Raw genomic sequence first — 18,970 nt, forward strand, 5'->3', positions numbered from 1 at the left:
CAGGTGTAGGTTATAAGCAGATACTATGCTGTGCTCCATAAGGAATTTGGGCATCTGTATGTTTTGCATCCCAGGGGGTCCATAGACACCCGAGGACAACCTACCCACCCCCCCACTTCCTTCTCACCAGCAGCCTGGATAGGAATATTGTCTGAGGGATATACTAAGTGGAGCCAATGGAGAGAGGGCCAAGCCCCCAAAGAAGGGGTAGGGGAGCCAGGCAGTAAGGGGAGGGGACAGAAGGGCTAGAAGCTGTGGGGTGCATGGTTTGTCTGTTACCGAGAAAAGCACATAAACTCATTTGATGTAGGTTTGCAACTCAGTGGCTATGCTCATTATGTAAAAGACAGACACTCTTTAGGGGCAACAAATATTATGTTGCAAGAACTCTTCTGGGGATAATAGGTTCCATCTCTTCTTGTTTAAGAAAACTGACTCTGAACTAAATTATGTAGAAAGACATTTCCAGCCATTTCTATTCTTGTTACACTATTATAGTTAACCTTTCTCTCTATAGTTAACCTTCCTTATCTTCTCATCTGTTCTTTTAAATTTTGATGCTTAAATGAAGAGTGTTAGTTTTTGTTTTCTAATACTTTGGGTTTTCTGGAAAGTTCATTCTGTATAGGATATTGCACTCCTTGAGGCTGATTTTTCAAAACCTTTACAGTTGCTTATCCATAGTAAAACCTAAGGAAGATTCAAGATAGAGATGAAAATAAATGAGAAAATGGCTCTCTTGAGCTCACAGGAGCTGAAATCAGAAATATATTTGAACTAGAAAAAAAATGGCAATCTCAGGGAATGTGCAATCTCAGGCTGCACTATCCTTCTACCATAACCCTATCCTAAACCTTTTTTAAACAAAAAGCAATGCAGAAGACATATAGATTGTGCCCCGACACTCTGTGTGGATGTTTGGCTGAAGTTGTCAAGCTACTGATTAGCTTTGTGTAGGCAGGATGTGCAGTCGGTTCTCTTCAGTTATTGAACAGAGATAACTTTCTAAGCTACAGAAGAATCAAACCCCAGGACTCATGCCATCATTTCATAATTAACCTTAAAATAGTAAAATGTTTTAAAGAAATAAAGGAGTTGCAATATTTAACACTGATCTTACAAATTAAAATCTGAATTCAAATCCTAGGTATACATTTTTTAAAATGTTCCCAGAGCCCATGATTTTATAATCATAGCCTCAAGTTTCTAGTTCATGTGTTTTATGTGCCCAAGATTGAATTTTTCTTTGTAAGAGTAAGGGACATCACTGTAAGTTTTTCAACCTATTTCACACTGGGGAGCTCCTAGTGCCTTGATAAAGCTTTAGCTAGTACTTTTGAATGTGTGAAGTAGTTTAAATGGCTGAATAATGAGTTGTAAAGAATACACTCTCAGATTATATACAAAAAAACCTCTATCATATATACTTTAATGTTCTGATGAATCATATTGTAAATCAGTTTAACATTCTGATTTGCCTTGGGATAGTCTTGATTAAGAAAATGAATTACTTTAAGTGTGGAAAAGGAAGAATTGCACTTTGATGCCATTTTTTTGGGAACTATTCTTAAATGCCTATACATATGTTCTGGCTTTAAAGAAATTGCTGCTTATTCTTACCTTTTTTAACATTTCCAATAAGCCCTGCAATTTTCTTCAAAAACGGCTCCTGGATACTTTTCTTGTCAATTTAGGTCATTGTAGGCTTGCCCAAAACAATATAGATTAATTTGTTTTTCTGTTTATAGTGATTCAAGCCTTCTCTAGATTATAGATAGATTTGTTTTTTTTTTTTTTAAAAAGCTTCTTTCTACTTATCACTGACCTACTTTTTAAGAATAAGCCCATCGATTACCTGGTTATAGGTGAGGAAAAAGGGAAAGTAGGAACTTCAAGATAATTGACAAGAAAAATGTCAGAAGTTATTTGGAAACTCTTTGTCTATCATGCATATTATGTGGAATATACATGATATGATTCTGTGGGAAAGGAATTTAATGCCAGGGACTTTGATGGAACATTTAGATGTTTTATTTTGTACCGTTCTTTGTCACAGGAGAAGATGTAATGAATTTGGAAGCATCTCCCTAATGACAATGTGGTTGTTTGGTAAAACAAAACACTCGGAAAGCTCTAGCATTTCAAAGCAGAAAGTGTGACAATAAGTATTAATTTCTAGCCTTTAGCCATCAGTGTAACATGTCTCACAAAATGCTCTTTCCACTGGTCAGTTAACTGTTTTCTACATGGCTTCACATGGAAACTTGCACAAGAGAACAAGTTGTCTATCAACCTCTTGTAACCCACCATCCGTAGCCTGGCCCTAACAAGTCCCACATTTCTGATTATTAGTTCAGTAGAGTTTGTATGTGTAACTTCCAGGAACCCTTAGGGTGATTTGAATGAAAACAAAAACTTTTACTAATTAGTCTGACTTTCTATTAGTATGTTTTTCCTTCACCGCTTTTTTTAAGGTCATGGTAGAAAAATAAGCATACCATAGGAAGAACTCACTGGTAGTTTTTTGCTAGTTTTCAAAGTTGCTTATTTCAGAAACATTCGATATGTGTGGTCAAGTAACAAAGGACTCATTGTTAACATTCTCTTAATAGTAACAAAAGCAATATAACGGCCCTGTGGCATGATCTGTACTAGCACATTATTCAGTGTGACCTATAAAACAGGTACGACCATGACTCTCTTTTACTGACAAAGAACCTGTGTCATACAGGTGGCAGTGATTAGCTTATGCCCTAGATTGGGTGAAGATTCTGTCTCAGTTCTATACTGCTTTTTTGGGCTTGAAAGAATCTTATTGAAAAATAAACTCTGAAGTCATAAACTGACAACTATTTAAACATGGTGAATGGAATGGACGTGCTTATTTTCATTCCTTCCTTAATAACTGAAAAACAAATTCATTATAATTAAAAGTGAATGAATGAGCTGTCACTGACTAAGCAGAAGAAAAAAGTGGAAGCTCAAGTGAGTACAGGGGTGAAGCAAACAAGGAGGCTAATTTGAGCAACAGGAAATTCGATCTTGGATTCCTCTGAAGGTGGAAGAGAGGGGTGGGGCTGAAGGCAAGACTGGTTGGGGGTTTGTGGGAAGAGGGTCAGCTCCATTCCCCACCCCCTGTAACTCATCAACCATTCCTCCTTTTCTACCAAGGAGGCAAGCTTACTTTCTGGAGATGGAGAGCCAGAATGTGGGCAGACACAGGAACACAAGGCATAGCAGAATGAAGGGGGTTGAGAAGAGGCTGAAAAGTAGGGTAAAGAATTAAATGAATGTATCCATGTGCTACAGATGAAAGGCAGACCCTTCTCCTAATTAGCCTTTAAATGCTGTCTGTCAAGCTCCCACTGGCATTTGGGGTCCCTGCCCATTCTGGGGTAAACCCAAACAGGCATAGGGTTTCCAGTCCACTTTGGTGCCAAAGGTCATGAGATGCTTATGGAAAGCCTTGAACATGAAATGTAGTTCAAATAAACTACCGGGGAAAAGGAAATCTAAGAAATAAACACAATGCAGACAAAACGGTAGAGGAAGAAACACTGAGCTAAGTGACCACCATGACAGTAGCCATTGTCCTAAAAAAAAAAAAAAAAAAAAAGAATGATTAAAATCCATAATGAGATAAAAGAACACTACTATATTGCATCCACAAAACAAAACAGGATGCCATAAAAATTTAGAAACTGAGAAAGAAGTCTTAGAATTAAAAATGTGAGCAGAAATAGCATGCACAGCAGAAGGTTTAGAAGACAAAGGTGAAGAGATCTACAGAAACTATAACACAAATAGGCAAGAAAGGAAAAATTTTGGATTATCCATTTAGGTTTTTTTTTTTTTTTTTTTTTTTGGATCTGGGGATTGAATTCAAGGGCACTCAACCACTGAGCCACACTCCGAGCCCTATTTTGTATTTTATTTAGAGACAGGGTTTCACGGAGTTGCTTATTGCCTTGCTTTTTGCTGAAGCTGGCTTTGAACTTGTGATCCTCCTGTCTCAGCCTCCCGAGCTGCTGGGATTACAGGCATGTGCCATCGCGCATGGCCATTTGGAAGTTTTAATGTCACAATATACAAATTTCAAAAAGAACAGGGGGAAAGTGTAGAGAAAATTGAAAAATAATAATAGAAAATTTACATAATGTATACATATGAGAGTTTCCAGATGGAAAAGGCAGACTAAATATCTTCTAACAGTTTCTGAAAAAAATGATATATCATTATGAAATTTCATAGCACTGGGGTTTAAGAGAAGATTCTACATATTTCAAGAATGAAAAAAAAAGTAGGTCATAAACAAAGGATCAGAAACTAGATTGGCACTAAACTTGCTACAGTAACACTAAAAACTTGAACTAAAGTAATTCCTTCAAAATTCTTCAGAAAAACTTATAATTCCAAATCCAGGCAAACTGTCAATTCAATGTGAGGATAGACAAATACATTTTTCAGATGAGTAGGGTATCATAGTTTGGAAATGAAGTGTCCACCATGTGTTACAGACTTGGTCTCAAATGCAGCAATGTTCAGTGGTGGGGCTTTTGGAAAGTCGTTGGATCACGAGGGCTCTAACCTCATCAGTGGATTAATTTGTTGATGGATTCATCAGTGGATGTCATTATTGTCAGCTGGGCCTAGTTGGAGGAAATGGGTAACTGGGAGAGTGCCCTAAAAGGGTATAGCTTGTCCCCAGCCCCTTTCTTGTTCTTTCTCTGCTGCCTGGCATCTTTCTTCCACCACATCCTTTCACCATGATGTTTCTGCCTCGGAGCCAAAGAACCAGGTGCTGAATCTAAAACTTTGAGTCAAAATAAATCTTTCCTCCTTTAAGTTGATTTTCTTAGATATTCTGTGTCACAGTGATCATAGAAAGCTAATGCATGGGGTATAGAAACTCAATGTGCTCTGCATCTTTGTTACTGATATACATGCTTCTGGGAAATGGGAGAATAAATTTAAAAGTGAAATATATGGCATTTAGGAATCAGAGGAACCTGGATAGGATGAAGGTAAAATGTACACCCAGGATGATGTCAAAGGGAAGTCCTAGGGGAACATTAAGCCTAGAGAGCAGTCAGTTGGTCAATAGGGACTGGATGATGGGGAAATCCCTGAAGGGAGTTCTCCTGAATCTAAGGGGCAGTACTTTTGGAGCAGGAAAATGTCATGGGAAAAAAAAAATGTTTAAGAAGATGCTCAGAGCTGCATTGTGGTCCCAATGAGAACAGATAGGGATAAAGATAGTTGAGTGTTTTTAAAAAAGAGAAAAAAGCTACGAACAGTACTGAAAAAATAAGACTGTCTGACTGAATAAAAAAGAATGATTTTCAAAACATTTTAATAATTTATACTGGATCACTCATATTTGTACAAAGTCTTTTGGTGATCTAAGCAATTCTCTTTTTTGCCACATCAATGTGAAACATGCCTAGGTTATATAAGTAGTAGCAATGAGTTTCTGAAGTCAAAAAATGTCCACAAATGTCTGCTTACTTGGGTCTCAGTGAATCACGGCAACAGTTGCTTCTGTCGAAAACCACTACTTGCCTTTGTCAGGAGAGAGACTTTGTGGTTTTTCAAGTTCCATGAGAATATTCTGCTCCAATTTTAAACAATGCTGATGTTATCGATGGTTCTGACTATAAAACCCAAGAAAACTTAGACGTTTGAAATATGCATTTCTTCATCCCCTTTCACGTACACTTTTGGAATATAATTCTAATTTACTTGCACCATTTACCACGAGAGTATAAAATAGAACTTCAACTTAGAAAGGCAGCTTTTGGTACTGCAAAGTCAGAAAATACAAGTTTTTCTCTACCTGATTCCGTGAAGAAAATAGGGGCAATTGTCTCTAGTATAAATCATCTTTCTGAGTGACAGTACCTCTGGGATTTGCTGTTAGAAACCTATCTGCCAATTTCTGGTAAAAATAAAAAATTCTTTACTGTATTTCTCTCCAGCTGTTTAGTATCAGAAGGTCTTCATCAATGGTAATAACCAATTATAATTCTGTTTTTCAAAGATACGATAATTAAATGGGAAAATAAACAAAGAGAGAAATGAATTACAGTAGATGGGATAGAGAGAGAAGTTGGGAGGGGAGGGGAGGGGGGATAGTAGGGGATAGGAAAGGTAGCAGAATACAACAATTACTATTAGGGCATTATGTAAAATTGTGGATGTGTAACCGACGTGATTCTGCTATCTGCATTTGGGGTAAAATTGGGGGTTCATAACCCACTTCAATCTAATGTATGAAATATCATATGTCAAGAGCTTTGTAATGTTATGAACAACCAATAAAAAAAAAAAACAAAAAAAAAAAAAACAAAGATACGATAATTAGACCAAGTATGAAGTGAAATTTTGCCATTCTTCTTGAATGCTTCATCATGAATAATCCTCTTCTACATGTGTAAATTGCTTTATGATAGAATAAAAAATAAATGTGAACATTGCATATTTGACTTGGAGGATTCCCTTTGAAGAAAGCAGTAGTTACAAAGAAAAGAAAGGCACCAGACATGAAAACACAGTCATCTGGAGCAAGAATTTACCCCCAAGGCTAAAACTGTTTGAAAGTACAAGCTCCAAACTCTATTCTAGAAATTACACACAACAAAAAACATTTTTACTTTTTTATGGCCTTGTATTCAAGCTACCTTTTATGGCTTTTTTTTTTTTTTTTTTTGCTGCACACATTATTAAGCATAATGATACATCCTTGAAACCAGATGTCTTATGAACTATTTCAACAAAGAGAGAAACAAGGACAAGAAAATATTTGTGGTCTTTCCAGAAATCTTTCACAACCTTCACATTTAATGCCAATTACTAGGATAGCAGCAAGTTTTAAATCGTAGCTGAGGCATATAGTTACCCATATTCAATGTATTTCTAAACTCCTCTGAGCAACAGGAATACCAGATAGCTGCACCTACTTTGACATATATAGGGAAGTAAAAATATTTAGATAGTCCGTCAATCATTCAGCTGTTTTACTTTACTAGCTTCATATCAGGAGGCTCACAGCTGGAATCCCTCAAATGCTACCTATTATGGATGCACACATTGTTACATTTAAATAACAAAAAGGACCTGGAGAACTCTGGAAGATACAGCCTGGAGCACAGCAAAGACTTTTTTTTTCAGGTTTTTAGAGTTGAGATGGGGTAAAGTAGTAAGCTTTAGCAAGACACCATGAGAATGTAGATAAAGAAATGAAAGGAATGTACTCATTTATAGAACCCCTTTCTTTGATCATCATCAAAAACCTTTATGGTACTCATGCATCCTCACAATGGCCTTGATAAGGGGAGTCTACCAGAGAACTGCCACACCCTCAGGTCAGAAGGCTTGAACTATATTCAAACAGCAGAGTTTGAGGTCCTGATTACAATGAATTTATAGTTTCCTTTTGGACAATGAAGCCAATATGTGTGCTCAAATTTAAATACAATTTATTCATGAAAATCAGTGCATTTTATCAAATTAGTTTAATACATGTATTGTTCTTAAAATCGAAGAAAGAATATAAATTCCCTGCCACATATAGAAAAAAAGTTTTAAATGATATTAATTCCCGTGTTATCCCAAAGGTCTGTGTAATCATACGTTATGTCAAGTAAGGAAACAGTCATTCTTAGGTTTGTTGAGAAAATGAACTGTCTGCTATTACACATGTAGCAGAAACCAACTAAAATAAACCTCGCCATTACTAACATTCTCACCACTAGGTGATATATTCATTTGAATGAAAAACTTACACACTCACAGAAAAAATAAATCAATGGCAAAAAATTTGCAACCTAATATATTTCAGTCTGTAGGAGACAGAAATAAATTCTCAAGTAGTAAAAGTTGTAGACATGGAGTGAAATTCAATGAATATGAATTAGGGAGTCATTTGTTGAGAATAATCATTTAAAAATATCCAAATACAGGAACTAGTTTTCTTTCATGAAAACCCAGCTCCAATGTGGATAATGGTGCTGAAATGTAACTGAAATAAACCAGGGGCTAAGAAAGAAGTAGGAATTTTACTGGACAGGGCTCTATTGCCTTCTAACTACAAATAATCTGTTACCGTTCATGAAATAACAGCAAGAGAGCCCCAGGAGGATTCTCCTGTACTCAGTCTTAGCAAACTCCTCTATAGTTGGCTTCTCCCCATCTTTATGTCTGCCCTCAGTTTTTTTTTCCTAGATCCCTTCCATTGCTTATGGAACTCCTTGACTGATTCTAATGTATCTCTGCTTCCTCAAACATTTTTTTTTTTTTATTGTTGTTGTTGTTGGAGATGCTTTGTCTTAATGGAAATCTGGCCTTCCGCAGTGATGTTACTAACCTAGTCATGATCTTCCCTAAGCAGGAAGGTTCTGCAGGCTCCATGTTCCCCAAAGGTACTCTCAGAACAGCTCTGCCAGCATCACTTCAGCTTTGGCTCCTCTTCTGAGGTCTCTGTGCTCCACCTATAATCGCTCTCTTCCCTCCTGTCAGCAACCTTGGTCATTTCCTCACTTTTCTCAATGACTTTACTATTTAGCATGTGGTTTTCTGCCATCACCTTTGGCCACCATCCAGGTTAATGTTCCTTCTAACCTCTCGACTTCTTGGTTCCTTGACCGCTTCCTCTACTCCTGTGACCTTAACTTCCACTTGAACTCTACACTCAAGCAGAGATACTGTAAATTCTTTTATCACTTGGAAGGAGTTTTTCTTAAGCTTTTGAACCTTCAGAATTGTCTCTTTTGATCATAACTACGATTCTCTTTTCTATCTTCCATTTTCACACTCCCTTTAGTCATTTTCATCCTTAGTGCAACTTCCATTTTCTTGACCTTTTCCATTTATTTTTTGGTCCTGTCTTTTCCTTTTGAGCCCTGAGTTGGCTTCATTTACTTTAAATTTTTTTAAATTTTTTTCTGATCCTATACATTGCTTGGATGATGTTTTCTTTTCCTTTTTTTTTTTGAATATTTTTTAGTTGTCAATGGACTCTTATTTTATTTTTTATTTATATGTGGTGCTGAGGATCGAACCCAGTGCCTCAAACATGCTAGGCAAGCGCTCTACCACTGAGCCAACCACCCCAGCCCCAGAGAATCAAATAAATATAAAAACAATTGGGGCTGGGGTGGTGGCTCAGTGGTAGAGTGCTCACCTAGCATGCATGAGGCACTGGGTTCAATCCTCAGCACCACATAAATGTAAAATAAAGATATTGTGTCCACCTAAACTAAAAAGATAAATTAAAAATAAATAAATAAATATAAAAGCATCCCTATTGTGCTAGGATGCCAATCACTCATGTTGTGTGCTGTTGAAGACTGAAGTAAAGTCACTAGGAGATATTCACTGAATTCAATACAGGCTTTCACTCTGTAATTTCAAATGAGTTCTCCCTACACACATTCCATTGTTTTTCATAGTTCTCCTCAGGCAGTTTTTATCTTTATAATTCCACAATTGCCACAGCCATTCTTCCAGATGTCTTGGTTGCATCCTCTCCTGGCAATATTTAAATTTGAATTTGAATTTTTCCTTCATATCTTTTCTCCTTGACCACTGTTTCTCAGAGAAAAGTTTTCATCTTACTTCCTGTGGGAAGCTTCAGATGGATGATACATTAAATACGGGTCTTTAAAATAATTGGCTTATGTTTTGTTTTTAAAATTAAAAAATAGGGACAAGGGAAGTAGCTTAGTGGCAGAGCACCTGCTTAGCATGTGTAAGATGGGTTTGATCTGCAGCACACACACACACACACACACACACACACACACACACATAGACGAACTCTAGATAGGGCAAAGGGGTGGGAGGGGAAGTAAGGGGGCTTGGGGTTAGGAATGAGATGAACATCATTATCCAAAGTACATGTATGAAGACACGGATGGTGTGAATATATTTTGTATACAACCAGAGATGTGAAAAATTGTGCTCTATATGTGTAATATGAATTGTAATGCATTCCACTGTCATATATAACAAAGTAGAATAAAAAAAATTTAAAAAAAGCAAAGGAAATTTTCTTTAGGGAGGTGATCGTTGTTTGAAGAAAGTGTTTTCAGAGGAACAAGGTCATTTTGGAAGATAGGACCTTTTCTGGGGAGGGCTTTCTAGAATGGGCTCCAAAAACGCATATGGAGCCAGGCACAGTGGCACATGCCTGTAACCCCAGCAGCTTGAGAGGCTGAGGCAGGAGGATCACAAGTTCAAAGCCAATTTCAGCAATTTAGTGAGGTACCAAGCAACAAACTCAGTGAGACCCTGTCTTTAAATAAAATACAGAAATAGGGCTGGGGATGTGGCTCAGTGGTCGAGTGCCCCTAAGTTCAATTCTCGGTACTGCAAAAGAGAAAAACAAAACAACCCCCCCCCCAAAAAAAAAAAACGAAAAATGCATATGAACTCCTGAAATCATTGGCTTTAGAAAAGAGGGACTCCAAGAGGGAAGATGGGGGCATTCAGTGCCAGAATGTTCTGCTTCCAAGTGTGCTCAACACTGAGCTTAGCAGGAATCATCAGTGATGGAATAAAGTAAGTTGAAGTTTAAGGGAGGAAGGAGGCTGGAAGAGAGAAGATAGTGCAAATAGACATTGTTGTTAGAAAGTTAAAAATAATTAATAGGAACATATGATCTGTTCCAAATGCCCCCTCTCAAAAATCCACTGATAACATGTTGGGGTATTTCCATCTAATAGATAATAAACGTGTTAGTTGGTTAAATTGTACTATTTACTTTTTCATAAAATTGATATTAAGCTGCTATTTTTTTTGCTTTGTAGCTAGTGTTTTCTACCTAACACTATATTGTTAATATCCTGACATCAATTTCACAACATTATCTCTGAGAACATTATTCATATGTGGCTTCATCTTATCTCTGAGTTGAGCTACACCCGTCTTTAAAAATAAAATGTCCCTATCCAGGAAGGCCTACTTTCTTCAACTTACTTTGTAATTAGCAAAGGAGCTCCATATACATTTAGGCAAGATGACAGGAAAACATATTGCATTATCATGTATTCTTTCATGTAAAGTACCAATTACTTGAGACACACATATTGTAATTCTTCTGGATGGTTGAGCGCCGCTTCACTCATAGATAAGGAATCTCCAAATACTTCCCAGTATATATTATGTACCAAATAAGACTCCTAGACATAAAAATAAGGCTTCAGCCTTATTCTGGAAATGTAATTAAACATTACATTTCCAAGTGACTAGCAGAGCAAAGTAGTATTATCCTAATACCTAAGAATGTGACACTGTGTCAAAGCCAATGTTTACATGAAAAAAAATCATGAGGAAGAATACATGAAAATGTTATTTCTTAGTTAAATTTCATACTTCAGGAAGTTCCTTGAATGGACTTTCCATTCCAGGCAGGTTTTTTTTCCCAAAGTCATCCAACACCAGCACTGTTCCTGTAAAGTCCCTGTCACGCTGTATTTATGAAGAGTCCATATCTGCATAGCCAAGTACTGCAAACCGAGGACCACGGTCATGCCTACATTCCTTAGTTATCATCTTCCAATGTGTTGGGTGAGTGTGTGCGTGTGACTTTGTAATAACAAATTGAAAAGATTAGCTTCTGCTTTATTTTTCCCATAATATGAGTTCGAGGCTTGGTGCCTCGCTAAATTGCTGAAGCTGGCTTTGAACTTACGATCCTCCTGCCTCAGCCTCCCAAACTGCTGGGATTACAGGCGTGGGTCCCTGTGCCCAGCTCCATATGCATACTTTGCACTCTTGCTATTAGTAAATTGTTTTGTTATTTGACAAGACTGCAGATAATGAAAATCACCTAATCAGAAATGGAAGCTGGTACACATTAAATCTTCAAAATCAGAAGCAGAATGGTTTATCTACTAAACATTAAATTGGAAAGAGAATATATTTGGATTACACTGAAAATCTAATTTGGAGATCGCCCATTGTTCCATTATTAAGTCTGTGTAATGTTAAAAGATGGATAGGATTTCATGTGGATTTGTGTGTATTTGCATGCTCTTGCCAAAATGATCATGGAGACCACCAGATTATAGATTATTCAAAGGTGATGCTCTTATTTCTGTCATCTTGTGTCCTTGCCACCTAGCATTACCCAAAACTTGGCAGAGGCTCAATAATAGAGAAGGGAAACTGTGCTGGATTTTACATATATTTATGTACATTTAAGGAACTGCTCACCATTGCTTGCTGGTGACATCTCTTTTGTTACATATTTTGCCCCTCCCTATCATCCACTGTTTCGCCTGCCTTCTCTTTGCCTTTCATGTCTTGTCTTGTTTTGAAATCTACCAGGTAAAGCTTAAGGCAAGAATGGGATCTAGGAAACCATTTGTATTCAAAGGTCAAGCAGTGACAGTGAGATCTTGAACCCTAACTCGTGGAGGTTAAAGGATGGAAAAACGTTCAAGTTTCTAAATTACGATGCCCGAGCCACGCTGGAGCTAGAGCTGCAGTCCAACATAAACAGGACAGGAAGGGAGTAGCCCAGGAGCTCTCAGCCCTTCATCAAAAGTCTGGCATCGACAGGGGGGTGTTAACATGTCAAGTACACACACCTTGAAATAGCAGTTTCAGATTGTGCTGGGGCCTACTGATGTTGCAAGCCGGTAGGTAGTAGAGAGTGACGATGTTCCGGTCCTTTCAAGAGTCTCCTTTTCTCCATCATGTTAAAACAAGGTGTTCATCCAATGAGAACATAGGACAAGTGAGGAAAAGTGGGAGGGTTCCCAAATTAAGTAAGTTGGATAAACTTTTCTAATGTAATTCTCTCCCCTGGGATTCTTACTGCATTCTTCGTATTCATTCACAAGATAAATGATGTCAGTTGGAAAAGTATTGTAAAGAGGAAAAACTCTGGAATTGGTGGGGTCTGAAAATAGAAGCCCTGGGCATATCTAGGTAAAATGTCAATCAGGACAAATGGGGCTGCTCGGGGGCTGTCTGCCTCTTGTTGGTCTGTTCTTGCTTCATCATTCGAAAAACATTTTTGAACATCGACTATGCATCAGGCCCTGCTCCAGGACCTGGTGAAAGATGAGTGAAGAAAGACAGTGACTATCCGTACTCTCAAAAAGCTTACATTATAATACTGAAGGGAAATCTATGCACACACCCCAAAGCAAGGAAATCACTACCAGAAATAATTAGGTGCCATGGGGTGATTATATTTACTGAAGAGTGGCTGGTGGCTGCTTTAGACTGGGTGGTCAGAGAAGGGAGTGACATAAATATGAGACTTGAAAGACAAGAAGGAACCAGCCCTTAGAAGCAGAACATTCCAGGGAGTAAAACATTCCAGGCAAAGGAACGATTTGTACTTGAATTTGTGTCCAGGGGTATGGGGAACCCCAAGAAACTTCCAAATATAGAAAACCTGGCACAGTGAAGTCACTGATAGAGTGATACAGACTGCTATTTCCTTCTCTTCTCCCTCTCAAACACACCATCTCTTATTCCTACACATGCAGCGAAGGGACATTTCTCTGATTGTACCCAGGGCTTATTATGAAGATGTAAGCTTCCCTTTGTCAGCCTGCAGTTGTACTAAGTGGCACCAAAATCCCTGATAGCTTAGTTTGAATGGGTTTAATAAGATATGCACCTCTATTGAGACAAAATTTGGAGAAATAATTTGGTGTCTATGGGTGAAAGTGGGTATAAGAAGAGAGAAGCAAAGGCAGTAAAATGCAATGATTTGGGAAAGACTGATTTAAGCTGAAATCATTTTGCCTTTTTGTGATAGGAAATAAGGGCATTTTTTTTTTTAAAGAGACTTGGGGAAGAGCAAAAAGAAGCTATTGGTTTTGCATGAAGGAAAAAAAAAAAAAGAAACCACTTCATCATCATTCTCCCAGTCAAAAGGGCATAAACTTTTATGACTGTGTTCATATTTCTGGCACCAGTAATGGCAAATAAGTATCATTTTATCTGTCGACCTCTCTTGCTTCTGGGTGCAAGAATTTTACTTCATACTTCAGTCTCACTTTTTTTTAATTTTTTTTTTTTTAGTTGTTGACGGATCTTAAATTTATTTATATGTGGTGCTGAGAATCGAACCCAGTGCCTCACACACGCTGGGCAAGCGCTCTACCACTGAGCTACAACCCCAACCCTCGGTCTCACTTTTGATTTCTCATTTTGCTTCTTCTAAAGGTTTAGATTCTAACCAATTCCCACAAGACAACAAGAACATAGAAAAAAAAAAGAAATATATGGGGTTTGAGAACAGCATTTTGTCATTTGTGTATTATTTGGTTTTACTTAGGAGGTGAGCTCATGGGAAAACATGACATTTTCCTCTGTTTTGCAAATCACCTACTAAATCTGACATTCGCCATTTTCACAGAAGGGCTTATTCCTAGGAATTCCAAGCTATCCATGCCTTCGAAGGACTGTTTTTTTTTTTTTTTTTTTTTTTTTTTTTTGTGGGGTGGTGGGGATGGTGGTGTAGGAATAAAGAGAAGCAGGCACTTTTACATGAAGCCCTAGATTTACTCTGAAACTTTAGGCATCTTTCATAGAGAGTGGGTAGCCACCCACTTATCCACTGCATTCAGAATAAAGAGAAAAATAGAACTGTCAATTAACTTGGTTTATACTAATTCCTCTTCTTTTTCTCTGATAAGATGTGGGACTTACACACCATGTTGCTTCTTTTGTACTGTGATGAAAAATTATGAGCATCACTGAATCACAGAAATTACTGATTTTTTCTTGAGCAGAGCTTGATGCTATTCACTCACATCGCATTCCAAAAATTCCAGGATGCAGGGCCTTGGGTACTTACTAAATGGCTTACATTTAATTATGCCCCACTTATTCTTGAGCAGAACCTAATTTTACATACAGATCTTTTTCTTCAGGAATCTGCCAAAACACCATTTTCAGATGAATTCATTGTGAGAGTAAATATTTTCATTCCTATTATTTCTCCCCTCCTAATTGTTTCCTATAAGTTTGGTTACCAACAATGACAAAGCATAAAAGGCCATAAAGCCCTTCAAATAGAAATCTTCTTTTATGTGAAAGGGAATAAAATCATAGGCGGATGAATAAAGATTAGAGCAACCTATAGGTTTTCACTGCTGACCATAAAAGAAAAATGAAATCCCATTTTCCCCCAGTTTTTGAAAAGGAACAGTCATGTGTAAGTATTTCACTTGGCAATTACCTGTTGTCATTTACTACTGCTCAAAGTATTTGCAGATGCCATTCCAAAGCATTTCCCTATCAATGCACACAATGTTAAAACAATGACCAAACCTTTAAAAAAGAAGACCTTGATAAAAGAAAAAGGAGAGGAAGACCTCAGATCCAACCAAGAAGGTGAGGTGTAAGAGGGGAAGCTGTGAGTATGAGCTTTTTCTTTAATGACTTCTGTATTGCTTACATTTTCACATCAGCATGCATTTATTGGGTAATCAAATAAAGTCCAATAAAATATTATAACTCTTAAGAAAACTTAAAAATCAATGTATACTATTATTATGTAAACTTAATATGTAATATTACATATTACCCAGTTAAATGGCAGGTAATTTATACAATATGAAAATTATTAAGTCATACTCTAAGGAAATATTTAAATACATAAAGACTTGAAAACAACAGCAGTAAAATCTGGTATATGCAAATATTACTTCTAAGTTGCAAGGTGTTGTTTGGAGCTGGTTCTGCCTTTCTCTAAATATCCTCATGAAAGAGCTGTGACCCCTCTTTTTTTTTTTTTGGATATCAAATACCAAAGTCCCTTTGTGTCCTGCATTTTATTTTATATTGAAAATCTGACTCATAAGCAAATCATGATGTCACTCTTCAAACTTGAGCTGAAGCTACTCATCTTCTTAATAACCATGTAATTGTTCTGTCTGTCTTTTGTAGAGGACCACCCCCCCACCCCGCCCCACCCACCATCATACACACAACATCACTGTTTCAGAGCTAAAAGCTGAAGAGCTGTTGAAATGCCTGAGATAAGAAGGGCTGTAAATGCCTGTTAACAGCTCCTCATGTTTACTCTTGCGTGATTTATATCCAATTTATGATGGCCATTGTAGTAGAAACACTTCACTTAATCAAGAGCACAGTCCTGGTCACTAAACACATTCCCTTTTTCTTTCCTAGGAAAGCAGGTCCCTTGTTTCATTAAAAGCACTGCAAATACATATTCAAGATGCAAAGATGAAAGAAGACAGCAGTGGCAATTAATTTTATGGCTGGTGCTATAAGAGTGTAAATCTCTTTTATGACCGCCATGTTTTAGCTCATTTTACCTGTTCAGCCTCTCAGTGGAGCTGGAAATAGGTCTTAAATGTTAACCTTTCACACAACTGCATACAAACTGCATAGTCAGTAGCCATGCTGCCTTAAAAGAGCCAGAACAGAACACAAAATCAAGCGCTGAGTGGTAATAGGTAGATTTTTTTAAACTACAATATAAGATTATCCAGAAGTCTACTTTTATAAAATCAGCCATTTGTTAATTTAAGGTGTTCTTTGAGATGGTTTGCTATTTTGTTAGTCTATAAATGTTCACGAAATTTTTTGATAAACAATAAAGTGCTGTACAAATGGGAGGCATTACTCAGTTAGAATAGCTTGTGAATTCTAATGTTTCTAACAAATGAGCTGATCACAGAGAGAAAAATCATAGACTCTTCAGTACTAGGGAAACATAGTATTCAGAAACATAGCATACAGAAATCCTTTCTGCCCCAAATCAAAAACACCAGACATCATGGGGAAATAGAAGGGGCTTTCCTAGATTCTGGCAAATTCATTCTCGTGGAAATATGACCTGGTAGAGTATATATACATTCTGTATGACTCTTACATTTCCACTGACCCCTGTCAGGGCAGTAATTCAAGGTCTGTTATGCTATGATAGAACCTTTTGAGTTAATATATTTCTGTCTCTCCCTGACATTGTAATGGCTCCATTCATAACAACTCTCTGCTGTGTGGTGCCAATGGAAACAGCTCATGCAAGCTTTATTATCCTAAGAAAATAATGGAAATCAAACATGAAGGTGGAAATATGCAGTCCATGGAATTCCTGGGCCAAGTAGGCTGTGTTGCGAAGGGCACACTTCTTCCTGACAAGCCCGACTCTCTCTGGTTTTGTTGCCCGTGTCAGGATCTGCATGCTGAATGTCCATCCTCAATTTTATTTTCCTCTTCTTATCTATGTCAGATCTCCTTACTTCCTACACTTAAAATGTTCAGGAATATCTTAGTACAGGGCTTAATAGAAGACTCAATGTAGATCTCCTTCTCTGTCCCCTCTGGGGAGAGGCCACATCCTTGGCTAGACACGGGAATGCCATATCACTCACAGATATTTTCACAGCCGCAACCATTTATAGCTTTCAGCAAAGGGCAGGTTTAACCAAGCTTCTAATTTACCTTACTTTTAGTTTAGTTTTTTTTTTTTGTATTTTTTGGAGGACCCCACTTAGAAGCATGGTCACATCCAGTCGGGGACAACTTGCCTGTAGAAGGGACAACTTGCCACATGGTCCAGGCAAAAGGTTTCTTCTAACCAGAGAAGAAATTTAGCAGGAGTGTGGAAAATATTATAAAACCATGCAGGAATACTCACAGTTTTGGTTTGGCAAGTAGAGGTGGTGGCTCCTTTGTGGGCGAAGTCAGGCCAGCTGGTGTCGGAAGAGATTTATTACCGTTAACTTTGCCGTTAATCAGTCCATTTACTCCATGGCTGGGATGGACTCCGTTAGTTTCCCTCTCAGCAGAACTGAATTGCATTTGAAGGGCTGCCATGCTAAGTCCTAAGGCGGGGCTGTTCACCTGCGGGATCTCGGATGGTTTCTTCGAAGCCAACTCAAAGGAACTCTTCTCCAAGATGGGAGGGGGAGGTGGAAAGTGTTGGAAGTGACTGTTGTTGGATTCGCCCATTGAGTCGTAGCTACAGTTTTCAGTGTTGGCTAAGGAAGGGGAAAAGGAGAAAAAAACAGTGAGAGGCTGCTAGTTCAGCAGGTTCTTTTCACAGTGTCATCAGTCTTCCGAGAATCCCTGATGTCCCGTTGTTAGAGAAGAGGTGGCGGTGCTGATCTCATTGGATGTAGATACACTGCCATCTGGAAGCCCCGGCTCTTCCTTGTTTGTTTTGAATGAGCATGACTTGTCTCATTTCCAACTGAGCTCACTTGTAGGAAACCACCTACGGATTCATTAACAAATTTCAAATAAGAACTAAAGATAGGACTTGGTGAAAAAGAAGAAGAAGAAAAGAACAATACAGACAACGTCAAACATTAATGCCTGGTCCTCTTACTTTTCAACTCATGGATCTAATTGGCCAGCCTAACTATTTACTGACAATAGCTCAACCTATAAAGGTCTTATTTGGATTTTTATTCTATTTTAAAATTAAGAAAGTAAAATTTTGAGTCCAGGTGAAATGTGCCATGATCTTGTGGGAAAGTTATTTTTCCATGTTGGGTGATGGCCTCAGCTGTAATTCAGTATGAGAGTTTCTTTAGCTGTTACCCTTAATGAAACAGAGGTATATTGAGATCATGTCTTCATCTTGCCAAAAACCTTATTGAGGTAAACTGAAATATTTGTTTGCTATGTAGTGCCTCTTGTTGATTTACCCCAGACAGAAATGGAAAACACCAATTGTTGCCACTTTTTTTGCTGTTGTTGGAGCGATATTGCTATGGCCATTTGGTGGACGGTCTTTAAACCAACTCAAAATCAAAATGCTGGGATACTCACTATTATGTCACTCCATTTGTGACACTGGGGTCTCCTTTGAATACTTCAAGAGCTCATATTATCCACTTCCTCATTAAGGTGAAACCTCCATTTCTTTTTGAAGATGAAAAACCACTTATTGTTGCCACACTCATATCCCCAAACCTCTGCTGCCACCTAGCACCAAGTTCTTGCTCTTCTAGGAATCAAAGGG

General features: G+C 37.8%; 1 protein-coding gene across 4 annotated transcripts in view; it reads right to left on the reverse strand.

The window, feature by feature from the left end:
• The window catches only part of PALLD (palladin, cytoskeletal associated protein), a gene marked incomplete at its 5' end in the record, with an annotated part of 362,920 nt that overhangs the window by 170,801 nt on the left and 173,149 nt on the right, over positions 1–18,970 (reverse strand). For all 4 annotated transcript variants that reach the window (XM_081269806.1, XM_081269807.1, XM_081269805.1 and 1 more), the window contains one exon: positions 17,639–17,981. In XM_081269806.1, coding sequence (XP_081125932.1) covers positions 17,639–17,981 — 343 coding nt within the window. The remainder of the gene's footprint in view (positions 1–17,638; positions 17,982–18,970) is intronic.

Source organism: Spermophilus citellus, assembly GCF_964194105.1.
Source record: "Spermophilus citellus genome assembly, chromosome: 16".
Taxonomy (NCBI): domain Eukaryota; kingdom Metazoa; phylum Chordata; class Mammalia; order Rodentia; family Sciuridae; genus Spermophilus; species Spermophilus citellus.